This window comes from Heptranchias perlo, chromosome 3 (genome assembly GCF_035084215.1).
Source record: "Heptranchias perlo isolate sHepPer1 chromosome 3, sHepPer1.hap1, whole genome shotgun sequence".
Lineage (NCBI taxonomy): Eukaryota > Metazoa > Chordata > Chondrichthyes > Hexanchiformes > Hexanchidae > Heptranchias > Heptranchias perlo.
In genome coordinates this window covers 76,838,948-76,864,450 of record NC_090327.1, presented here as the reverse complement: position 1 = coordinate 76,864,450, position 25,503 = coordinate 76,838,948, and the positions used below count along the sequence as shown (strand labels likewise).

The window sequence follows — 25,503 nt, the reverse complement described above, 5'->3', positions numbered from 1 at the left end:
GGTCAATAAAAAGGCAGTTAGATACAATGATGGCAGAACTTTATTAAAATGTTTTGGCTTTTTCATTGTGATGTAGGATGGTTCCTTTGAACAGACTTCAGTGTAGCCATCAATGTTTCCCAAGTACCCTTCCTTTACTTGTTAATCTGACATCAACTTCTCCTCTTCAACACTTTACTTCAGTACTCACCTGACACTCATTTTGCTGACCAAGCACTTGGAACTTGCCTGTACCTTGCATTAAAACCCAACCAAATGCTCAACTCTTTTGTCACATTACTTTGTGCTACAACACATAGTTAGTTGTTCCTGGTTTTGCCACAAATTTCTCCGTGCTTTCTTATCACAGGCTATTTATTGTTGTCCAGCATCCTGTTACTCCAAACCTCTTCCACTAGGAGACCCTCTCCTTTACAACACAGACATCAACAGCCCTCTGGTATGTTGGTTAAATAGCCATTCTTCATGTGTGAGCTTCTACAGTGAGTGTAGGCAAGCTATACCCCACGCTGTCGTCCTTAGTGTAAAAACAAGGACTGGGTTACAAACTATCAACCTGACTGGTACTCCAGGGGAGAATGTTGGCATTGATCAAGCTAAGTCAGTAAGTGCACTCAATTCTCCAGTGCAAAGATCAGAGGCATCACTGCTGTATGTTTACAGCAGGAGCAACTGTGACCTTTCAAACTGGCAGTTCCCCATAAGCTTGAATAAATTACTTTGATTAAAGAAAACAAATCAAAAGGAAGCCGACCAAGCAAGCGCCTTCGCCCTTCCTCCCCCTGAAGGCACGTAGCCTGGGGCGCTGTAGCGGGAGGCCCAGCCTGTCCCTCTTTGGGCCTCCGTGTTCCGGCGGGGGGCGGGGTTTGCCTGGCTCGGGCTCTTGGCCGCTGCAGACGTGGTGCCGGCGCTGTCCGCGGGTCGGTCGTCGTTTTCCAGCTGCTGCCGAGTCTCGGAAGCCGCCGCCGCCGCCGCCATGGGTCTGCGCAAGAAAAGCAAGAACCCGTCGGTCCTCAGCCACGAGTTCGTCATCCAGAACCACGCCGACATCGTCTCGTGTGTCGCCATGATCTTTCTGCTCGGACTCATGTTCGAGGTGAGCGGCGTCGGCCTGGAGCCCCGAATCCGCTCCGGGGTCTGGGACGGGGAAGGGGGTGAGACTGGCCGGGCCGGGCCGGACCGGGTGTGATGGGCCGTTTGCTGCTCGGTCTGCCGGGTGCGGGGCAGCCAAACTCCGCCGAGCCCGGCCCTCTCAGTCGTTGCGCGGTTACGTGGCACTCTGCTGTCAGGCGGACACCCCGGGACCAGCCGTGCGGCCGGCCGGCCGGCCGATCGTTGGCGAACCCCCCCCCCCGGCGCCTCGGATTCACGGGCGCTTTCTCGGGGGTTTGCACCTCTTCCCGAGGCACCGGTCCGCTACCGGAGCCGCTCCGTTCACACCGACCCCCGGGCCCCCCCCCCCCGCCGCGGAGCTCGCTGGGACTTGTAGTACCTTTGTGATGTGACAGAGCGGCTGCGGGTGAGGGGCGGACTACAATCCCCAGAGTGCAGCGCGCGGTGGGCGAGGCGGGGCTTTGCTCCTGGTCATTCAACTCGGGACACTTTGGGTTGACGTGTACAATTCTGAGCTGTGCGGTTCCCGCGGCCTCATTCTTCCACCGATCGTCTCCAACATTCATCTGTCGACGTATGAAGTGTTAGACATCCTGCATTTGTTTTAAATACAAGCAAAACGTTTCTAAAAGGAGAAGACAGTTAATTCGAGAATCAAAATCAACTAGATCCAAATGTAGAGTTACAACATCCTTGTACTCATCACAACTTTGTGTCTCTCTCTTTTCTGCCTTTCTCTGTGTTCTACTTAGGTTTGACTGGTGACTTCCACCAGTCATTACTTTTTGTCCTAAATGACCTGGCTGATGTGGGGAATTTGCTGTGTGGAATCACTGGGGAGAACCCTTTATCTTACCACACTTGACCTCTTCTGTATATCTATATATATTTTTTTCTTTATAAATTTCTGTGTCCATATTTATAACTGCCTATGTAACAGCACACTAATTATAAAATTGGTGGAATTATAGCATGACGAGTTTATGTAGGCAGTTTCCATTATAAATGTGGACATAGGAATTTATAAATAAAATATAAAAATAAAGACATTTTTGGCTTTAAAATGGGCACTGAATTACATATGTGTACCCTGGTTCAATTATCCTCTGCCCTTTAACGCTTCTTCACCTGAAGACTACACTTGGTTTAGACTCCTCGTGCAAATCCGCAGCTGATTAATGTGGAATATGAACATAATTCAAAAGTTGCAAAATTTCACAAAACGGGCAAGTTACATTACACCTAAAGTTAAAGTTCATATTTTTTATCTCTCCATTCCTAATTGACCTTCATTGAGTCTCTTCCCCTGTTTTTTCAGTGCAGTTTGCTCTTTTCCCAGTTGTAGTATTTGTTTATCCACTGATTAGCTCTTTGCTAGTGTAATGTCAACAAACCAAAAGTCATCCTTACCAGCTTGTACAAATACCTGAAGCTCTAGCTTCAAATCCATTGCCTGCCTCCATGGCCACATCAGAGGTATGGAACCTTTCTTTTATTGCTCAAACTTGAGCTCAGCTTCCTCCACCATATCCAGTCTGTCACCAATGTGACCACGGTGCATTATTCGTCCTCATGCTCCGTGACCTCTCTAAAGCCTTTGACACGGTCGTCCACGCCATTGTCCACAAATGCTATCCTTCACCTCTGCAACATTGTCTGGCTGTGCCTCTACTTCTCACCCCACTCCACTAAAACCCTAACTTTAGAATCTTGCAACTGGACTTCTCGGACGTTCTCTTCGTCGGCCTTCGCGCTTCTACTGTTTATGAACTACCAATCGTGCAGAATGTTGCAGCCCGTGCACTCATCTACATTAAGGTCTGCACCCACATCGCGCCTATCCTTGCTGAACTTTACTGGCTTCTCGTGTCTTAGAGAATTGACATCCCCTTCTCAAAACATAAACATAAACACCACCTACCCATTTGTCCTTGTAACTATTGCCTTCTTTCCTACCTCTCTTTCCTCTCTAAAGTCCTTGAACATGTTATCACCTCCCAAACCCATACCCATCTTTACCACAACTCTACATTTGAATCTCTTCAACTAGGTTTCCTGCCCTTGTTTCAGCATTGAAACAACCCCATTCAGTGACAAATGCCATCCTCTGTGACTGTGACCATAATATGTTATCCCTCCTTGACCTCTAAAGCATTTGATAAGGTTGTCCACACCATCCTCCTCCAATGTCCAGCCGAGTGGAACTGTCCCCATTTGATTCCACTCTTACCTATCCAATTTTAGACAGCACTTCCAGCAATGGCCTCTCTTCCCGCCCCAGCACATTTGCCTCTGGATTTCCCCAAGGATCTATCCGTGGCTCCTTCCCCTTCCTTACCTACATGCTGCACCTTGAAGTTCTCATCTATAGATATGGAGTCAGGTTCCATGTGTATGCTGATGACACCCAGCTCTATCTCCACCACCTCTCTCGACACCTCAACAACCTTTGTTGTCAGACTGCTTGTCCAACATCCAGTCTTGAATGAGCCACAAATTTCTCCAACTAAACATTGGGAAGACTAAAGCCATCGTCTTTGGCCCCCGACCCAAACTCTGTTTCCTTGTCGCCAATTCCACCCCCACCCTGACTATTGTCTCTCTTTGAACCAGACATTTGCAACCTCAGCGTTCTCTTTGACCCCGAGCTGAACTTCCGATTCCATATTCTATCCATCATGGAGGCCACCTACCTCCACCTCCATAACAGCACCAACCTCCGCCCCTTTCTCATCCTTTCTGTTGCTGAAACCCTCATCCATGCGTTTGTAAGCTCCAGAATCAATTATTCCAAAGCTCTCCTGGCTGGCTTCCCATCCTTCCACCCTCCGAAAGCTTATTCAGAACTCTGCTGCCCATATCCTATCCCACACCAAGTTCCGCTCATGCATCACCCCTGTGCTCGCTGACCTACATTGGGTTGTGGTTCCCCCAGTGCCTCAGATTTAAAATTCTCATCTTCATATTTAAATTCCATCATGGCTTTGCCCTTCCCTATCTCCGTTAACTCTTCCAGCCCTACAAACCCCCTCCGCCTCAAACTCTCCACCTCTCTGATTCTCTCCTTTTGTGCAGCCCCCTCCCTTCACCCCAACATTGGTGGCTGTGCCTGGAGTCGCCTAGACATCATGCTCTGGAATTCCCTCCCTAAACTTCACCACATATCTGATGTCACTTTTATCTGATGATGCCTCTGTAAATCATCTTGGGATTTTTTTCTACGTTAAAGGAGCTGTATAAGTATAAATTGTTGTTCCTTCAGCACTAATAGCTGCTATAAAAATACAAGTTGTTATTGTATCAGAAATGTATTTTTGATTTTTAAGGTTTTTGTTTTCTCGATAAATGTCACGTTTTGGAGAGTTTAAATTTTGACCCTTAAAGTGCTTTTCCCCTGTTCTCCTGAAGATGCTGGATTTGATTCCACAGGTCCTTGCAGCCCTCTGGTATTTCACTTAGGTGACAATTTACTTGTGAGTTTAAACAGTGCATATCAGCAGTTGACTGCGGAGTCCAATTCTGATCGCATCCTGTACCCAGGCACAATGCGCAGATAGTCATCAGAGTGTGAACTGTGAATTTTATTTTCTCTTAGATAAATTATAGCATCTCAAGTGCTGCCCTGATAAGATAATACTTTTTTCTGGTACTGCCATAACTCTGATCAAAACATTTTTTTTTCATACACCAGCATATATATAAAAAAAATGATCTTTTGTAAAAGAATAATACTGTTTTGAAGTTGTTGTAATGTATGTAGCCCATGAATCATTTGGCTGCTGCATTGTTGATTGGAATGTCTGGAGGGAGAAGTTAAACAGCAAATACTCTTATTAACATTGGAGCACTTCAGCGTCATAGCTTGCTGTGTGTACGTCTTCTTTGACTTGGTTGACAGCCATTGAAAAAGAGGTGGAAGTTGAATATTGCATTTTATGTTCTGTTTAGTGGTTACAGATTGGGTGGGTCCCACATATTTATCATCCCATATGTTCTTGTTCACCAGTGACCAGTCAGATTGCAAAAAAAAAAACTGAAAGCTGTCATTTTATATATTTACTTTTGTTTGTCAGATAATCAAACATCTAATTTCCTGGTTTAAAATGATTAAGACATTAACCAGGATTTTATTTTTGGAGTCCAAATCTACTTCAATGTTTGATTAACCATTACAAAAGTGACTACATTTCAAAAAGCACTTTATTGGCTGTAAAGCGCTTTGGGATATCCTGTGGTCATGAAAGGCGGTATATAAATGAAAGTCTGTCTTTCTTTTTTAAAACCTACCTCTTTGATCAAGCTTTTGGTCACCTAGCATAATATCTCCATATGTGGCTCGCTGTCACATTTTGTCTGATAACGCTCCTGTGAAGCGCCTTGGGATGTTTTATTACATTAAAGGCGCTATATAGATGCAAGTTGTTGTTGTTTCCTAATGATTAAAACATCATTACTTATTTATGGTAGCTTAGCTGATATTTTATCTGTTCTGTTTTGCAGATGACAGCTAAGATAGCTGTCTCTTTTGTCACTCTTCAGTATAATGTCACAATCTCTGCAACAGGTATGTTTTCTTGCCTTTTTAAGATTTCTTACAAACAAAAGATTTGCTAGCGTAAGCCACTTTTAATTTTATTGATGATGTTTCTTTGCCAGTTTTCTCTCTTTTCCCCCCCCTCTCCTAAAGCTGTTGATTCCTTGTTGGGATATGGATATTGGTTGCCCTCCTGTATTTTGTACATATGTGCCTAGATAAGTGAGTGTTGATAGGTTATTTGACTGGACAGGGAGGAGCAGTTTAAATCAGAGCTGAGCTTTATCTGGCAGCCACATGAACATATCCAGCAGAGATTGATAGTAATCAGGAACGGGAGTCTTGGTTGGTTTTCCCACTCCCTGAGGGAGCTCAGACCAACTTTAGTGTCCTTATTGCTGCCGTGGCTAAGATCAGACATTTCATTGGGGTACTTTTAAAAAAAGTATTATGGATGCAACTCGAAATTTTTTCAAAAGTGCTAAGTTATCTTAAAAAGAGGCAGTATTATTGCAAAATGTCTCTGGCCTTTGAGAATTAAGAAACGATTATTTTATGAGGTTATTTCCCGTCGAAACTAAGTTTCCTTATTCTTCATTTAATGCATTTCTATTTCTCTTTGTCTTCTGCTCCTGCATCAAAGCAAGAAAAAGATGTGTATAGGGTTGAAAATTGCACAGTACTAATATAGATTTGTGTATTCACCATTCCGTAGTTAATGTGTTGCAGATTAGTGGTTATTTATTACGAGTATAATAATGTGGAGGTTTCCCCAATGAAGAATTGGAAAATCGGTGTCCAGTAGTATACTGTTATTTTAATCACAAAAAATCACTTGGGAGCTTTGGACTAATTGACTTGTTTACATTTTTTCTCCCTTTTCCGTCACTTTTCTCTCTTGAAGGCATTGGCTCTTTGCTGAGGCACCTGCCAGTACTTCATTCAAGTGTCAGTTCTTCATGTATGAGCCTTGACACTGATTTTGGCATGCATCACATCCAAGATAATCATGTCCTAACTTGGTATCCACACATCGATACTTGAGGTAGGGGGGTCACTGGATGGTGAGCAGGAGCATGCGCCCTGGCTAACTCTGTCCTCTTTGACCCTACTTGTACGGCAAGATATGTTTGACAAATGTAATAGTTTTTTGAAGAGGTGACGAATTGGATAGATAAAGGGAATGCTATAGATGTAGTATATATGGATTTTCAGAAGGCTGTATAAAGAAGTTTTTCCTGCTCTCTGTTCTAAACCACTTACAGTTAACCTTGTATCTATGGTCCCTTGTTCTAGACCACTGGAAACAGTTTGCTTCTATCTACCCTGTCCCATTCTTTCATAATTTCATATCACCCCATAATCTGTGTCCTAATGCAAAAGGCCCCATTCTTTCAAGTCTTTCTTCGTATTTGTATTTCCTCATATCAGGCAGCATCCCAGTGAACCTGCATTGTACCCTCTCTAAAGCCTGAATATCCTTCCTATAGCCCAACACAGTTCTCTAACTAAGGTCTTCATTAAGGTTTCATATAGGCTCATCACTATCCTATGGCTTTTATATTCTACACCTCTTGTGATAAAACCTGGAATTCCGTTAGCTTGTTTTATGGCCTTATTAACCTGAGGTGCTGCCTTTAAAATCCTGTGAACGTATACCCCAAATCCCTCAACACCAAGCTTACTTCCATTCAGAGTATAATTACTGCTGTTATTTTTCACCAAAATATAACACCTCACACTTGCGTCTGCCACTTTTTAGCCCACCCCTCCGTCCTATCAGTATCTACTTGCAGCTTCCTACAGAAGGAGGCCATTCGAAAGACCTAACTATACCTCTTATTTTGGTATCATCTGCAAATTTCAACACCACCTCCTCTAGGCTTATATCCAATTCATTGATGTACACAGTGAACAGAAGTGACCCGGAACTGAATCCTGTGAGACACCACAACCGACTTCCAACACTTTGAAAAAACTGCCCTTAACTCCTCCTCTGCTTTCTCCCTTCTTACCAATTTTTAATCCAGTTTGCTATTCTACCCCCAATGCCATACCCCTTAATCTTCTCTAATAATCTCCCATATGGTACCTTATCAAAAGCTTTCCTAAAGTCCATGTACACTACTGTGTCGGATACATTCTCAAAGAATTCTGTGAGGTTTGTCAAGTACAATTGTCCCTTTTTAAGTCCGTGGTGGCTACTATTCTCTTTATCTAGATGCATGGTAAATTCATCCTTAATTAGAGACTCTAAAATTTATCCTACCACAGATGTTAAACTAACTGGCCCATAAATACCTGGATTAGCTCTGTGTCACTTTTTAAAAATGGGTGCAACATTGGCCACTCCCCAAATCTCCGGCACTCATCCACACTCAATAGAACCGTGAAATATAATTTCTACAGCTTTGGCAATTTCCTCCCTCATCTCCCTTAGGATCCTAGGATGTATCCGGTCGGCCTAACTAACTTATCTAAAATTTTTCTTTTAACTATTATAATATCGCTCATCTTGCTCTCAACCACCTCAGCATTCACCTCCTCTCCGAACTCCGTTCCCTAGCCACCAATTCCACTCCCCTCCCTGGCCAGTGTCTCAGGCTGAACCAGACTGTTTGCAACCTATTTGACCCTGTATCTTCCACCTTCCAAAAACTTGAGCTCATCCAAGCTCTGCTGCCCATATCCTAACTCACACCAAGTCCCGTTCACCCATCACAACAACAACAACTTGCATTTATATACCCTGTGCTTGCTGACCTACATTGGCTCCCGGTCCCCGAACGCCTCGATTTTAAAACTCTTATTCTCGTGTTGAAATTCTTCCATGGCCTCACCCCTCCATATCTCTGTAACCCCCTCCACCCTCCCGAGAACTCTGCATTCCACCAATTTTGGACTCTTGTGCATCCCTGACTTCCTTCACCCCATCATTGGTGGCCGTGCCTTCAGCTGTCTAAGCCCCACGCTCTGGAATTCCCTCCCTAAACCTATCCGCCTCTCTACCTCTCTTTCCTCCTTTAAAATACTCCTTAAAACCTTTTTACTACTTTAAAGGCACAATATAAATGCAAGTTGTTGTTGTTGGTATCCTTCTCTTTTGTAAAGACTGATGCCAAGTACTTATTAAACACCCCTTCCCTTTTTTTGATGACCGTTGACAAATGGACAATCCTCTTCTTTTGCCTCGCTTTTAACAATTCTCCTTTTACTGACACATTCTAATTTCTTTTGATGTTTTTTGAAATATTTCCTACATATTCACTTTTAGCTTTCCTTATCCCGCTCTTGACCTCTTATTTTCTTATATTCTCCTATAGTTTGATCATTATTTTTCATATAGTCCATATAGGTTCTCTTCTTCAATTTTAATTGATTTTTAACCTCTTTATTTATCAATGGCAGCCTAAAACTACTAGTTGTTTCCCTTTCAATGGAATATACTCATCCTGTACTGTTGCAATCAATTTTTAAGAAAAAAAATCCCACTGTTGCTCCACATTCCTGCGTGCCAATCTCTCCTCCAACCTCACGTCAGTTGGCTCACTCCTCATCTTTCTAAATTCTGTCCTTTCTAGTTGGATCTTAAACCTTATCATATTGTGGTCGCTATTCCTAAGGTACGCGCCCACATTTAGCTCATCTACCTGATGTATTTCATTACTCATGATGAGATAGGAACATAAGAATATAGGAACAGGAGTAGGCCATTCAGCCCCTCGAGCCTGCTCCACCATTTGATAAGATCATGGCTGATCTGTGATCTAACTCCATATACCTGCCTTTCGCCCATATCCCTTAATACCTTTGGTTGCCAAAAGGCGATCTATCTCAGATTTAAATTTAGCAATTGAGCTAGCATCAATTGCCATTTGCGGAAGAGAGTTCCAAACTTCTACCACCCTTTGTGTGTAGAAATGTTTTCTAATCTCACTCCTGAAAGGTCTGGCTCTAATTTTTAGACTGTGCCCCCTACTCCTAGAATCCCCAACCAGCAGAAATAGTTTCTCTCTATCCACCCTATCCGTTCCCCTTAATATCTTATAAACTTCGATCAGATCACCCCTTAACCTTCGAAACTCCAGAGAATACAACCCCAATTTGTGTAATCTCTCCTCGTAACTTAACCCTTGAAGTCCGGGTATCATTCTAGTAAACGTACGCTGCACTCCCTCCAAGGCCAATATGTCCTTCCGAAGGTGCGGTGCCCAGAACTGCTCACAGTACTCCAGGTGCAGTCTAACCAGGGTTTTGTATAGCTGCAGCATAACTTCTGCCCCCTTGTACTCTCGTCCTCCAGATATAAAGGCCAGCATTCCATTAGCCTTATTGATTATTTTCTGCACCTGTTCATGACACTTCAATGACCTATGTACCTGTACCCCTCAGTCCCTTTGGACATCCACTGTTTTTAACTTTTTACCATTTAGAAAGTAGCCTGTTCTATCTTTTTTGATCCAAAGTGGATGACCTCACATTTGTCTACATTGAATTCTATTTGCCACAGTTTTGCCCATTCACCTAATCTATCAATATCGCTTTGTAATTTTATGTTTTTATCTACACTGCTTACAATGCCACCAACCTTTGTGTCATCGGCAAACTTCGATATGAGACTTTCTATGCCTTCATCTAAGTCATTAATAAATATTGTGAATAATTGAGGCCCCAAGACAGATCCCTGCAGGACTCCACTAGACACATCCTGCCAATGTGAATACCTACCCATTATCCCTACTCTCTGTCGCCTTTCGCTCAACCAACTTCCAAGTCCGTACTTTTCCCTCGATTCCATGGGCTTTTACCTTAGCTAACAGTCTCTTGTGTGGGACTTTATCAAATGCCTTCTGGAAGTCCATATAAATAACATCCATTGACATTCCCCTGTTCACTACTTTAGTCACCTCTTCAAAAAATTCAATCAGGTTTGTCAGGCACGAACTACCTTTCACAAATCCATGCTGGCTCTCTCTGATTAACTGAAAATTCTCGAGGTGTTCGGTCACCCTATCCTTAATTATAGACTCCAGCATTTTCCCCACAACAGATGTTAGGCTAACTGGTTTATAATTCCCTGGTTTCCCTCCCTCTCCTTTCTTAAAAAAGCAGAGTGACGTGCAATTTTGCAATCTAGAGGGACAGTTCCTGAATCTAGAGAACTTTGAAAGTTAGGGTTAGGGCATCTGCAATGTGCTCACCTACTTCCTTTAAAACCCTGGGATGGAAACCATCTGGTCCTGGGGATTTGTCACTCTTTAATGCTATTATTTTCTTCATTACTGTTGTTTTACTTATGTTAATTTTATTGAGTCCCTGTCCCCGATCCAATATTAGTTTTCTTGGGATTTCCGGCATGCTATCCTCTTTTTCTACTGTAAATACTGATGCAAAGTAATTATTCAACATGTCCGCCATTTCCCCACTGTCAATGACAATATCCCCACTTTCAGTTTTTAAGGGGCCAACACTGCTCCTGACCACCCTCTTTTTCCTAATATAACTATAAAAGTTCTTCATATTGGTTTTGATATCCCTTGCAAGTTTCTTATCATACTCTCTTTTTGTAGCTCTTACTATCTGTTTTGTGACTCTTTGCTGATCTTTGTATCTTTCCCATTCGCCAGGATCTGTGCCATTTTTAGCCTTTTTGTATGCCCTTTCCTTATGTCTTATACTGTCCCTTACCTCTTTAGTTGTCCTTGGCTGTTTTTTTTGGCAAGCAGAGTTCTTGCTCCTCAGGGTTATAAACCGATTCTGTATCACGTTAAATATTTCTTTAAACATTTCCCACTGATCATCAGTCGTTTTACCCATTAACAGATTGGCCCAGTTTACTGCGGACAGTCTCTGTCTCATCCCATTGAAGTCGGCCTTGCCCAAGTCTAGAATCTTAGCAGCTGATTCACTTTTTTCCCTTTCAAACACTACACTGAACTCGATCACGTTATGATCGCTATTGGATAGATGTTCACGTACAGTCAAGCTGTTAATCGCTTTACATCTTCTAGTTTTCACTTTATCTGTAGTGCCTAAAGTACACTTTCTTTCTGCTGCTCTACGCTTTTCCCTTTCACTTGTTCTTGAACGACTATTTGTATAATTTGTATTATAAATTTCCCCTGGGTCCTCCCCTCTCTTGCTGCTCTCAACTTTACTCTCTTCTGATTCCCTGCTCAGGTTCCCATCCCCCTGCCACTCTAGTTTAAACCCTCCCCAACAGCAGTAGCAAACCCCCCTGCAAGGATATTAGTCCCAGATCTGTTGAGGTGCAACCCGACCGGCTTGTACAGGTCCCACCTTCCCCAGAATCGGTCCCAATTCCTCAGGAATCTAAATCCCTCCCTCCTGCACCAACCCTCCAGCCACGCATTCATCTGATCTGTTGTCCTATTCCTATACTCACTAGCACGTGGCACTGGGAGTAATCCTGAGATTACTACCCTTGAGGTCCTGCTTTTTAACTTATTTCCTAACTCCTTATATTCTGCTTGCAGGACCTCATCCCTCTTTTTACCTATGTCATTGGTACCGATATGGACCATGACTTCTGGCTGTTTACCCTCCCCCTTCAGAATATCCTGCAGCCGCTCAGTGACATCCATGACCCTGGCACCAGGAAGGCAACATACCATCCTGGAATCACATTTGCGGCCGCAGAAACGCCTGTCTGCTCCCCTAACTATAGAGTCCCCTATCACTATTGCTCTCTCGACCTTTCTCCTCCCCGTCCCGTACAGCTGAGCCACCCATGGTGCTCTGGTCTTGGCTCTGGCTGCACTCCCCAGAGGAACCCTCTCCCCCACCAGTACTCAGAACTGAATACTGGTTGGAGAGTGAGATGCCCTCAGGGGACTCCTGCACTACCTGCCTGGTCGTCCTTGTCTGTCTGGCGGTCACCCAGTCCCTCTCTGCCTGCACTCTCTTAATCTGTGGGGTGACCATCTCCTGAAACGCACTGTCCATGAAACTTTTAGCCTCGAGGATGCACTGCAGTTACACCAGCTGCTTCTCGAAGTCCGAAACCCGGAGCTCCAGCTCCACCAGCTGACGACATTTCCTGCACATGTGGTTGTCCAGGATACGGGAAGCGTCCTGGAGTTCCCACATGGCACAGGTCATGCATTCGACGGGTCTGAGCTGCCCTGCCATGCCTTCATTTATTAGATTAACTTAAACCAAGCAAAAAACAAATTAAGCCTCAAATACGGTTATTTTTGGTTATATTACTCTAGTTAAGTAGTTTAAGCTTTAATTTTAATGAGCTACCAGTAGTTTTATGCTTCAAGCTTTTAATTCAATTTTACCCAATTCCCTAACTCAAAGAAAAAAAACTAATACTCACCAGCCAATCACCGATCTGCTGTCCTGTAACGTCACTCCTTGTTTTCTCACCGATTGCCTCTTTGCCGCTCTGAGTGTGGGTAGGCCTTCGAGCCTGGGCCGTTAGTAGTCTCCGAGTCCTGTGCTCTCTCCCAGGTCCGCTCCGCTCCGAGATCCAGCAATGCCTCCACCCTTAAAGCCCTACTAACATACTGCTTGAGGAAGGAGTCCCATACAAGTTTTAGGAATTGCATTCTCTTTTCTCCATTTACTCGCCCTCTGTCCCAATTGAAAAGTGGATAATTAAAATCTCCCAGAATATAAGTTTGCTACTCTTAACTCATCTCTCTGATCTGAATGTAGATTTCCTCTTCCATTTCCTTCCCACAATTTTCATGCATTAATTCCTGTAAATGATCGCCTACGATAGGCCCATTTGTACTTTTGTTTTACATTTAAAATTTGAGTTTGAGTATCAATAAATTGTGAATTCTTTGTTTAATTTCTTAGATGAAAAGGCTCAACAGATTATTCTTTACCATTATGGCTTTAAAGACTTGGCCACAATTTTCTTTTACACGTTGGTTGCTATCATTCTCCATGCCATCGTGCAAGAGTACGTGCTTGATGTGAGTATAGTTACATTTTTTGGAATCTCTGAAGTGATGCGTGATTCTTTCAGCTAGATGACCATGAACTTTCATTTTAGAAAATCAACAGGCGGATGCACTTTTCAAAAACAAAGCACAGCAAGTTCAATGAATCTGGACAACTCAGTGCCTTTTACCTGGTTTCTTTTGTCTGGGGAACATGCATTCTAGCTTCTGTAAGTATAACATTTATTTTGTATATTTATTGGTTTCACTAAACATCGTGCATTACCATATGGCCTAAGCAAACACTTTCTCTTTAAATTTTTCTATAGGAAAATTATGCAACAAATCCTACAAATTTATGGGAAAACTACCCCCACACACTGATGCCGTGAGTACTTTCATAATTCCTGCTAGTGAAAGAAGCACATACTGGAAAACATCAATGCCACATTCTGACATAAGACTTTTTTTTAAAAAATGTTTCTTTTTGCCATTTCTTTTCAACCATTTCTCTTCCTTTTCTGAAGCATTGACTCATACTGGCATATGAGGGGTGATTCAGCACTCCCAATGAAGAGGTGTGGTTGCAGGGAGTATGGCTCGGAGAATCGGGGTTACAACTTTGTAAACCTAGTGCTGTCCTGTGCTCCCTGTGAGCACAGCTGCTTACTGGGAATGCAGGAACATAGAATCATCCCTGTCGTTCCGTGGACACCGGTCATCTTCCAGTGCCTAGTTCTTTATAATTCTATATAATAATAGTTCCATCATAATATGATAGAATTTCACGTTGAGTTTGAGAGTGACGTACTTAAGTCCAAAACTAGAGTCTTAAACTTAAATAAAGCCAATTACATAGGTATGATGGGTGAGTTGGCTAAGGTAGATTGGGAAATTAAATTAAAGGGTATGATGTTTGAAAAGCAATGGCAAACAGTTAAAGAAATATTTCAATATTCTCAACAAATATATATTCCATTGAGAAATAAAAACGCTACAGGAAAAGTGATCCACCCGTGGCTAACTAAAGAAGTTAAGGATAGTAGTAGATTAAAAAAAGAGGCCGATAACATTGCCAAGAAGAGTAGTAAGCCTGTGGATTAGGAGAGTTTTTTTCTAAAATTGATAAAAAGGGAGAAAATAGAATATGAGAGTAAACTAGCAAGAAATATAAAAATGGATTGTAAGAGCTTCTACAAGTATGTAAAAAGGAAGAGAGTAGCAAAAGTAAACGTTGGTCCCTTAGAGGCTGCAACAGGAGAAATTATAATGGGGAATCAGGAAATGGCAGATGCGTTAAACAAATATTTTGTATCTGTCTTCACAGTAGAAGACACAAAAAGCATACCAGAAATAGTGGGAAAACAAGGGGCTAATGAGAGTGAGGAACTTAAAGTAATTAATATCAGTAGAGAAAAAGTACTGGAGAAACTAATGGGACAAAAAGCCAATAAATCCCCAGGACCTGATGGCCTACATCCGAGGGTTCTAAAAGAGGTGGCTGCAGAGATAGTGGATGCATTGGTTGTGATCTTCCAAAATTTCCTAGATTCTAGAATGGTCCCAGCAGATTGGAAGGTAGCAAATGTAACACCGCTATTCAAGAAAGGAGGGAGAGAGAAAACAGGGAACCACAGGCCAGTTAGCCTGATATCAGTCATCGGAAAAATGCTGGAATCCATTATTAAGGAAGTAGTAACGGCACTTAGAACATCACAATATGTTTAGGCAGAGTCAACATGGTTTTATGAAATGGAAATCGTGTTTGACAAATTTATTAGAGTTTTTTGAGGATGTAAATAGCAGGGTAGAAAAAGGGGAACCAGTCGATGTAGTATATTTGAATTTTCAAAAGGCATTCAATAAGGTGCCACAGAAAAGGTTGTTACACAAGGTAAGGGCTCACGGGGTTAGGGATAATATATTAGCATGGATAGAGGATTGGCTAAAGGACAGAAAACAGAGTGTAGAGATAAACAGGTCATTTTCAGGTTGGCAGGCTGTAACTGGTGGGATACTGCAAGGATCAGTGCTTGGGCCTCAGCTATTTACAATCTATATTAATGACTTGGATGAAGGGACCGAGTGTAATGTGTCCAAGTTTGCTGACGATACAAAGCTAGGTAGAAAATTAAGCTATGAGGACGACACAAAGAGTCTGCAAAGGGATATAGACAGGTTAAGTGAACGGGCAAGAAGGTGGCAGATGGAGTATAATGTGGGGAAATGTGAGGCTATTCACTTTGGTAGGAAGAATAGAAAAACAGAATATTTTTTAAATGTTGAGAAACTATTAAATGTTGGTGTTCAGAGAGACTTGGGTGTCCTGGTACAAGAATCACAAAAAGTTAGCATGCAGGTACAGCAAACAATTAGGAAAGCAAATGGCATGTTGGCCTTTATTGCAAGGGGGTTGGAGTACAAGAGTAAAGAAGTCTTACTACAATTGTACAGGGCTTTGGTGAGACCTCATCCGGAGTACTGTGTGCAGTTTTAGTCTCCTTATCTAGGGGTATCAAGGGATATGGGGATCAGGTGGGAAAGTGGAGTTGAGGTCGAAGGTCAGCCATGATCTTATTGAATGGTGGAGCAGGCTAGAGGGGCCGTATGGCCTACTCCTGCTCCTATTTCTTATGTTCATGTGTGATCTTAGACAGTGACCATTGGCAGCCTGTTAAACATTGTAAATGTTACAGCCATGCTGGATCCCACGTTTGTCTCATTTCCACATATGTGCACTTTTTAGTGGGAGTCACTGGATAGCAATCGAGGGAGCTTGGATAATTTTCTTCTCTCCTTAACTGAGCAATTCTAGTAATTTGTTTACTGTCACCTCAGCCGAAATAAGGTAACTCAGACCAGAATCGAACCTGGGACCTCCTGGTTTGTGTGGCTCAGTTAGACATTGTCTTTACCCACTGCCCTATTTAAGGAGCCCCTCTTTCTAAAATGTTAAAAAGGAAGAAACCATGCGTGAACATTTTAACTTCTACTCTGGGTTGCCTTATATCTTAATAGTGTGGTATTGAGATACACAGACCAAAAAGGGCCAAGGTTTGATTTGTGGTCTGTGCTGAATTAGCTGATCTCAGCCATGACAGTCATAGAGACATGAAAATTGGCCTTCACATTTCTTGGCTTTGAAGCGGAAACATCAGTCCGGGTTTTCCTTCCTAACTCTCTGCAGTGATCCCTGCTGGAAGGCGTGTGCGTGCAGTCAGATAAGAATGGATCGGATGAACGTATGATAAAAGACAGGAACAGATCAGCTGGTGCATTGAACCTGTCTCATCCTGGATGGTGCAACCTACATACACCATCATCACCCACCTCCTTCCCTCCCTCACCCCATAGTCACACAATCTCCTGGGAGAGGCAGAAAAACAGGGGGAAAAGCTTAGGCCAGTTTAGGAAAGAAAAACTCTGGGAATTTCCTCTTTGACCCACAAAGGCAATCAAGCTAGCTCCAGGAGATCATGGTGTCTGGTAATATTAGCCCTTATTGACGCATCGACCTAGTGTATGTAGAGATGTTTACCACTTGCAGGAACTCACCCAGCTCCCTTTTGAAAGTTTGCTGCGAATTCGCACTCACTGCACATGATGGCAACTTATTCCGGAGGTCAAGAGCTTTGCAAAAAGCATCTAACTTAGTTCTATGCTTTCATAACTTGTGCTTATGTCCCATAGTCCTTCCGAGGCAATCTAGCTCAAATAGTGTATCCACATGGACAGAATCTATCGTTATTTTAAAGATCTCAATCACATCTGCTCGAAGTCTATGCTTTTCCAAAGTAAAAGGTCCTCAGCTCATCTTGATAACGAAGTGTCCTTAAACGAGGTACCAAACGAGTGCTCCCCTCTCTTTCCTCCCCCCCCCCCCACTCCCCCCAACTTCAGTATCCCACACAGTGGCTGTGATGTTCCCCACAATCAAATAACACATTGACACTATCCAGACTATTGCATAAAATATTGTAACTAGTGTGAGGCACTGGAGGGCGGTACTGCCTTCGGAAAAGGATACGAGGAAATTGAGAGAGGGGCGAGTCATGTTCCAAACTGGGCATCGCGGCAAACTTACTGGACGTGAAGCCGGATTCCTTCAAGTAATGTGAGATTATGGCTGTAACCAGAATTTTAATTGTATCATTTTCTGCTTATTTAAATCTACTCAAGTCTTAAGATAGGACCACAATGTCATATGTAACCTTCAGGAGCTCAAGACATTAAAGAAAATTATTGGAATGAATATTAGTTTCCAAAGGGCTGTATCTTGCTGACCTGTAGCAACATACATGCAAGAGTTGAAATATGATGCTATGTATTTGAGCACTGATAGCTACTTAGTTTGACACTATGACGCATATTACAGCTATCCCAGGTAAAGAGTACCATCAATCACAGTTATGTCATTTTGCCACAATGAATGTGGGAAAGAAAAGTTGGGCACTAAATTGGGCCGTGCAGCGCCCATTGTTTCGGCGCTACCCGGCCTCTTTGACATCCAAGATGGCGTCTTGGATGTGCACGCAAGCTTCCAGCGTGACGTGCGTTACACGCCATCTTGGTATAGGAGTTAGCGCAGGCGCAGATAACAAAAGCTGGAATCGTGTAAAGTGGGGAGAAAATGGCTTCATTCAGTGTGCAATGCTGACTTAAAGTGATAAGTCCCAAAATGGCGTCTAACACTCAACTCAATGCACAGTCTTAACCTCGACCATCTGAACGTGTCTTAGAGTGCCTGGAGTACCCCACGTCAGTGCTATTTAATAGAATCATAGAAGTTACAACATGGAAACAGGCCCTTCGGCCCAACATGTCCATGTCGCCCAGTTTATACCACTAAGCTAGTCCCAATTGCCTGCACTTGGCCCATATCCCTCGATACCCATCTTCCCCATGTAACTGTCCAAATGCTTTTTAAAAGACAAAATTGTACCCGCCTCTACTACTGCCTCTGGCAGCTCGTTCCAGACACTCACCACCCTTTGAGTGAAAAAATTGCCCCTCTGGATCCTTTTGTATCTCTCCCCTCTCACCTTAAATCTGTGCCCCCTCGTTATAGACTCCCCTACCTTTGGGAAAAGATTTTGACTATCGACCTTATCTATGCCCCTCATTATTTTATAGACTTCTATAAGATCACCCCTTAACCTCCTACTCTCCAGGGAATAAAGTCCCAGTCTGTCTAACCTCTCCCTGTAAGTCAAACCATCAAGTCCCGGTAGCATCCTAGTAAATCTTTTCTGCACTCTTTCTAGTTTAATAATATCCTTTCTATAATAGGGTGACCAGAACTGTACACAGTACTCCAAGTGTGGCCTCACCAATGCCCTGTACAACTTCAACAAGACATCCCAACTCCTGCATTCAATGTTCTGACCAATGAAACCAAGCATGCTGAATGCCTTCTTCACCACCCTATCCACCTGTGACTCCACTTTCAAGGAGCTATGAATCTGTACTCCTAGATCTCTTTGTTCTATAACTCTCCCCAACGCCCTACCATTAACGGAGTAGGTCCTGGCCCGATTCGATCTACCAAAATGCATCACCTCACATTTATCTAAATTAAACTCCATCTGCCATTCATCGGCCCACTGGCCCAATTTATCAAGATCCCGTTGCAATCCTAGATAACCTTCTTCACTGTCCACAATGCCACCAATCTTGGTGTCATCTGCAAACTTACTAACCATGCCTCCTAAATTCTCATCCAAATCATTAATATAAATAACAAATAACAGCGGACCCAGCACCGATCCCTGAGGCACACCGCTGGACACAGGCATCCAGTTTGAAAAACAACCCTCAACAACCACCCTCTGTCTTCTGTCGTCAAGCCAATTTTGTATCCAATTGGCTACCTCACCTTGGATCCCATGAGATTTAACCTTATGTAACAACCTACCATGCGGTACCTTGTCAAATGCTTTGCTGAAGTCCATGTAGACCACGTCTACTGCACAGCCCTCATCTATCTTCTTGGTTACCCCTTCAAAAAACTCAATCAAATTCGTGAGACATGATTTTCCTCTCACAAAACCATGCTGACTGTTCCTAATTAGTCCCTGCCTCTCCAAATGCCTGTAGATCCTGTCCCTCAGAATACCCTCTAACAACTTACCCACTACAGATGTCAGGCTCACTGGTCTGTAGTTCCCAGGCTTTTCCCTGCCGCCCTTCTTAAACAAAGGCACAACATTTGCTACCCTCCAATCTTCAGGCACCTCACCTGTAGCGGTGGATGATTCAAATATCTCTGCTAGGGGACCCGCAATTTCCTCCCTAACCTCCCATAACGTCCTGGGATACATTTCATCAGGTCCCGGAGATTTATCTACCTTGATGCGCGTTAAGACTTCCAGCACCTCCCTCTCTGTAATATGTACACTCCTCAAGACATCACTATTTATTTCCCCAAGTTCCCTAACATCCATGCCTTTCTCAACCGTAAATACCGATGTGAAATATTCATTCAGGATCTCACCCATCTCTTGTGGTTCCGCACATAGATGACCTTGTTGATCCTTAAGAGGCCCTACTCTCTCCCTTGTTACCCTTTTGCCCTTTATGTATTTGTAGAAGCTCTTTGGATTCACCTTTGCCTGATCTGCCAAAGCAATCTCATATCCCCTTTTTGCCCTCCTGATTTCTCTCTTAACTCTACTCCGGCAATCTCTATACTCTTCAAGGGATCCACTTGATCCCAGCTGCCTATGCATGTCATATGCCTCCTTCTTCTTTTTGACTCGTGCCTCAATCTCCCGAGTCATCCAAGGTTCCCTACTTCTACCAGCCTTGCCCTTCACTTTATAAGGAATGTGCTTACCCTGAACCCTGGTTAACACACTTTTGAAAGCCTCCCACTTACCAGACGTCCCTTTGCCTGCCAACAGACTCTCCCAATCAACTTCTGAAAGTTCCTGTCTAATACCATCAAAATTGGCCTTTCCCCAATTTAGAATTTTAACTTTTGGGCCAGACCTATCCTTCTCCATAGCTATCTTAAAACTAATGGAATTATGATCACTGGTCCCAAAGTGATCCCTCACTAACACTTCTGTCACCTGCCCTTCCTTATTTCCCAAGAGGAGGTCAAGTTTTGCCCCCTCTCTAGTCGGGCCATCCACATACTGAATGAGAAATTCCTCCTGAATACACTCAACAAATTTCTCTCCATCCAAGCCCCTAATGCTATGGCTGTCCCAGTCAATGTTGGGAAAGTTAAAGTCCCCTACTATTACCACCCTATTTTTCTTGCAGCTGTCTGTAATCTCCTTACATATTTGCTCCTCAATTTCCCGTTGACTATTTGGGGGTCTGTAGTACAATCCTATCAAAGTGATCTCTCCCTTCTTATTTTTCAGTTCTACCCATATGGACTCAGTGGGCGAACCCTCGGATATATCCCCTCTCACTACTGTCGTGATGTTCTCCCTAATCAAGAACGCAACTCCCCCTCCTCTCTTACCTCCTGCTCTATCTTTCCTATAGCATCTGAACCCTGGAACATTGAGCTGCCAGTCCTGCCCCTCCCTTAGCCATGTTTCAGTAATAGCTATAACATCCCAGTCCCATGTACCCATCCATGCCCTGAGTTCATCTGCCTTGCCCATCAGACTTCTTGCATTGAAATAAATGCAGTTTAATCTAGTCTTCCCTTGGTCTTTGCCCTGCTTTCTCAGACCATCTGTCCGGTCATGTTCTGTACACTCTCCCTTACTGCCTTTTGTTTCTGTCACCACTTTATTTCCCACTGACTTCCTGCATCGGTTCCCATCCCCCTGCCACATTAGTTTAAACCCTCCCCAACAGCACTGGCAAACACTCCCCCTAGGACATTGGTTCCAGTCCTGCCCAGATGCAGACCGTCCAATTTGTACTGGTCCCACCTCCCCCAGAACCGGTTCCAATGGCCCAGGAATTTGAATCCCTCCAGCTTGCACCATCTCTCAAGCCACGTATTCATCTTAGCTATCCTGTCATTCCTACTCTGACTAACCCGTGGCACTGGTAGCAATCCTGAGATTACTACCTTTGAGGTCCTACTCTTTAGTTTAACTCCTAACTCCCTAAATTCAGCTTGTAGGACCTCATCCTGTTTTTTACCTATATCGTTGGTGCCTATATGCACCACGACAACTGGCTGTTCACCCTCCCCCTCCAGAATGTCCTGCAGCCGCTCCGAGACATCCTTGACCCTTGCACCAGGGAGGCAACATACCATCCTGGAGTCTCGGTTGCGTCCGCAGAAACGCCTGTCTATTCCCCTTACAATCGAGTCCCCTATCACTATAGCTCTGCCACTCTTTTTCCTGCCCTCCTGTGCAGCAGAGCCAGCCACGGTGCCATGAACCTGGCCACTGCCACCTTCCCCTGGTGAGCCATCTCCGCCAACAGTATCCAAAACGGTATACCTGTTTTGGAGGGAGATGACCGCAGGGGACCCCTGCACTGCCTTCCTACTCTTCCTCTGTCTGTTGGTCACCCATTCACTATCTCCCTCAGTAATTTTTATCTGCGGTGTGACCAACTCACTGAACGTGCTATCCACGACTTTCTCAGCATCGCGGATGCTCCAAAGTGAGTCCATCCGCAGCTCCAGAGCCGTCAAGCGGTCAAACAATAGCTGCAGCTGGACACACTTCCCGCAGGTGAAGGAATCAGGGATACAGGAAGGAGCCCTGAATTCCCACATCCCACAAGAGGAACATGACACGGCGCTGGGATCTCCTGCCATGACTTAACCCTTAAATTAGCTTAAGAACAACTACAATGTCAAGAGAAAAAAAAAGGAAAGAAAAACTACTTACCACTCCCTTTAAGGAGTTTACTCCTTTAAATTGTTCTCAATTTAGAGAATGTTAACTACACTGGGGACCTTGATTCACTAAAAAATAAACGCTACTTCCTATAAGACCTGCAGACCTTCCCTTTCCTTTTACTTCAGTTACTGTAGATAAGGAGAAATACTCACCTGAACCTACTCACCAATCAGGTGCCTCCCCTGTGTCGCGTCCCGATCTGATTCCTGACGTCACTTCGAACTCGGTCGCAGCTCCGCTCGGCTCGGCTCCTCTCAGCGCTCTGAAATCCCGCCTTTTATCGGACGCTCCCTCCACTCGGCTCCTCTCAGCGCTCTGAAATCCCGCCTATTATCGGACGCTCCCTCCGCTCGGCTCGGCTCCTCTCAGCGCTCTGAAATCCCGCCTTTTATCGGACGCTCCCTCCACTCGGCTCCTTGCAGGATTTACAGGTTAATGGCTGGATTATTGCTTCTGGCTGCCGAGACATTGGTAACTGATTTTGAAGGTCTCCTAGACTTGACTATAGGATGCGGGGACATAGTCCAACATTTAGACCCAGGACGTGCAGGAGTGAAGTTAGGAAATGCTTCTACATGCAAAGGGTGGGCGACGTTTGGAATGCTCTTCTGCAGATAGCAGTTGATGCTAGCTCACTTGTGAAGGTTAAATCTGAGATTGATAGATTTGTGTGAACCAAGGGGTATTAAGGGATATGGGGCTAAGACAGGTATATGGAGTTAGGTCACAGGACCACCATGATCTCATTGAATGGTGGAACAGGCTCGAGGGGCTAAATGCCACTGCCACTTGCTGCCTCTTGATATGCGCCACCTTCTCCTGCAAGAAAGCGGGACGTGTATCTGGGTAATGTGCCTCGTCATGGTTGAATAGCTGCCAGTGTGTGTGGCCTGTGAGTTGTGGGTGGGCGGCTTGCAACAGTGGTAATGTGTAAGGGTGAGAGGAAGCATCTGGTTGGAAGAGTTTGAGTACTGTTGGAAAGAGTTTATTGGTATGTGGGTGATGGGGATGTAGTGTGTGGTGGAGTTGGTAGGAGACGACAGTTGACCTCACTCACCTTGACCACTCATGTCAAAGCATTGAACTTTTTCCTGCACTGCATCCATGTTGATGACGCTGTGCGCCTGGCATTGACTTCGTCCCCCGCTGCATCCCACTGCCTCTTGAAATATATGTCTGGAGGGCCTCGTGCCCCCCCCCCCCCCGCCCCCGCGGATATAGGATGTCCTTCCTCCTGTCCACCTCTTGCACCCAAGGTCTCTAGTGCATCAGCAGAGAACCTTGGTGCATGCGCTCTCACAGGCCTGGTACCAACTCAGATCAGCCGATTGGTGAGGTCTGGCGTGCAGATTGGAGGATGTGGGATTTAGTAGTGTGCAACCTTTATTCAATGTTTCAACATAACTCATCAGTGTGTAAACATAGGGATGGGATCTGCATCAGTGATGTCTGATCTCTGTTCAGACTCCATGCAGACAGTAGACTGTTATTTTCAGCAAATAGCAGCTACTAGCTACCTTTAAGAGATTTCTAAGAAACATCCTCCCTTTAAGAGATTGAGCTCCCTCTGGTTGTGGAAAGTACGAATTGCATTGATTCCACATGCAAGGCCTGGAAAGGAACATCGATTGCAGGTCAGTGCTCCCACGGGTCCAAACTTCCGTCTTGCCTGCCAGGGTCCGTTGAGCGCGGGGTGTTAGCACATCGCACTGCCATCACCCACAACGGACCCTTATCCAATTTTTCCCCCTTTATCTCTTCTCGTGGTGAAGAAAATTGTGATATTCTATTTTATGCTGTAACTTAGTTCAGGACTGCTAGCAAAGGTTTTATTTGTTACTAGTAGAAAATGTAGTGTCCCATGGATGCCTGGAACTCCATGTGTCACTTATAGTAATGTTAATGTTCTCCAAATATTGTATGGCTATTTAACTATTTGTACTGAAGTATGTTTTATTCTGTGCACTCTTGGCATGGAACTGTACAATATATTGTATCACACTAAATCATCATTCTCTTGTATGTTCTTTGTAATAATACATTTTGTTATCCTTTTAGATTTCAGGTGAAGTTTTTCTATATTGCGCAATTGGCTTATTGGTTTCATGCCTTGCCAGAACTTTATTTTCAGAAAACCCGAAAGGTGAGCATGAGTATTGTATTTTTAGAGTGATGTTTTGCATAACTTTGCAGCTGCAGTGCCAGATATTGGGAGGGATGAGTCAATTAACAAGGAAAGTTAAGTAAAGATAATTGGGGTGATTTTGCTCTCCCATTGTAGAATCTTGCTAGTGGCGAACACAGTGGCAGAGATGTTGTAGACCTGATTTTCCGACCCATACTGATGGCTAACAAAACTCTATGGTGGGGCATTGTAAAGTTACCTCTAATGTCTAAGCCTACGTTATGAAAACCAGTTCTGAATTTCCCTGATGGCTGAGTGGCTAAAGCCGCTGCTTGGTGTAGCTATGCAGACCAGAAGGTCCTGGGTTCAGTTGCCAGTCTATGCTGAACACAGCCAGGCAGCAAGTGTTCAGGTAAAGTTAGTCTTCGAGCCCTCCGGGCTAGGGAGGGGAGAAAAACCGTCAGGGTTTCTGCTCCTGATTTCCGTGAAATGATGCACTGGAATGCGCGTATGTGTGTGATCATAGGGTGAGGACACGGGCAGACTCGTCTCTTATGTCTCTTTCCCCCCCCACCCCACACCTGCTAACAACATTCAATGCCAGGCTCACATACACAGAGTGGTCACTTGGGTGAGGTACCAGAGCATGATCAGTGCCTGTGGAACCATGCCCCAGCAAAACAGCACTTTCAGAAGAAAGGAGAAATTGGGTGGAAGCAAATTCCATTGTGTATAATAAAAGAAAAACCTTTGCAACACCTCGTGCAGATCATTGTACCCTTCAGAATGAGCAGACTGGCTTCCTTTGTGATTATTTTGAGTTGGGCTTACTAACAGTTTGCTAGGTTGTCATTGATAAAAGAGCTAGATGATTGGTGCAATGTGGCCTGGTAATAAATCAGAGGGTTAGAATTTATTGCAAATTGTTGGTTAATTAAACATTTTAAATATATTGCTGAAATAGTGCCTTGTAGTGATAGT

The 25,503-nt window shown here is 44.0% G+C and overlaps 1 protein-coding gene across 1 annotated transcript in view; it reads left to right on the top strand.

The window, feature by feature from the left end:
- The first annotated feature begins 839 nt into the window (after positions 1-839).
- The window catches only part of tram1 (translocation associated membrane protein 1), a 38,610-nt gene continuing 13,946 nt past the window's right edge, over positions 840-25,503 (top strand). The window contains exons 1-6 of the mRNA XM_067980356.1: positions 840-1,096; positions 5,614-5,677; positions 13,481-13,599; positions 13,680-13,796; positions 13,896-13,954; positions 24,456-24,540. Of these exons, the coding sequence (XP_067836457.1) occupies positions 977-1,096; positions 5,614-5,677; positions 13,481-13,599; positions 13,680-13,796; positions 13,896-13,954; positions 24,456-24,540 (564 nt within the window). The 5' untranslated portion in view covers positions 840-976. The remainder of the gene's footprint in view (positions 1,097-5,613; positions 5,678-13,480; positions 13,600-13,679; positions 13,797-13,895; positions 13,955-24,455; positions 24,541-25,503) is intronic.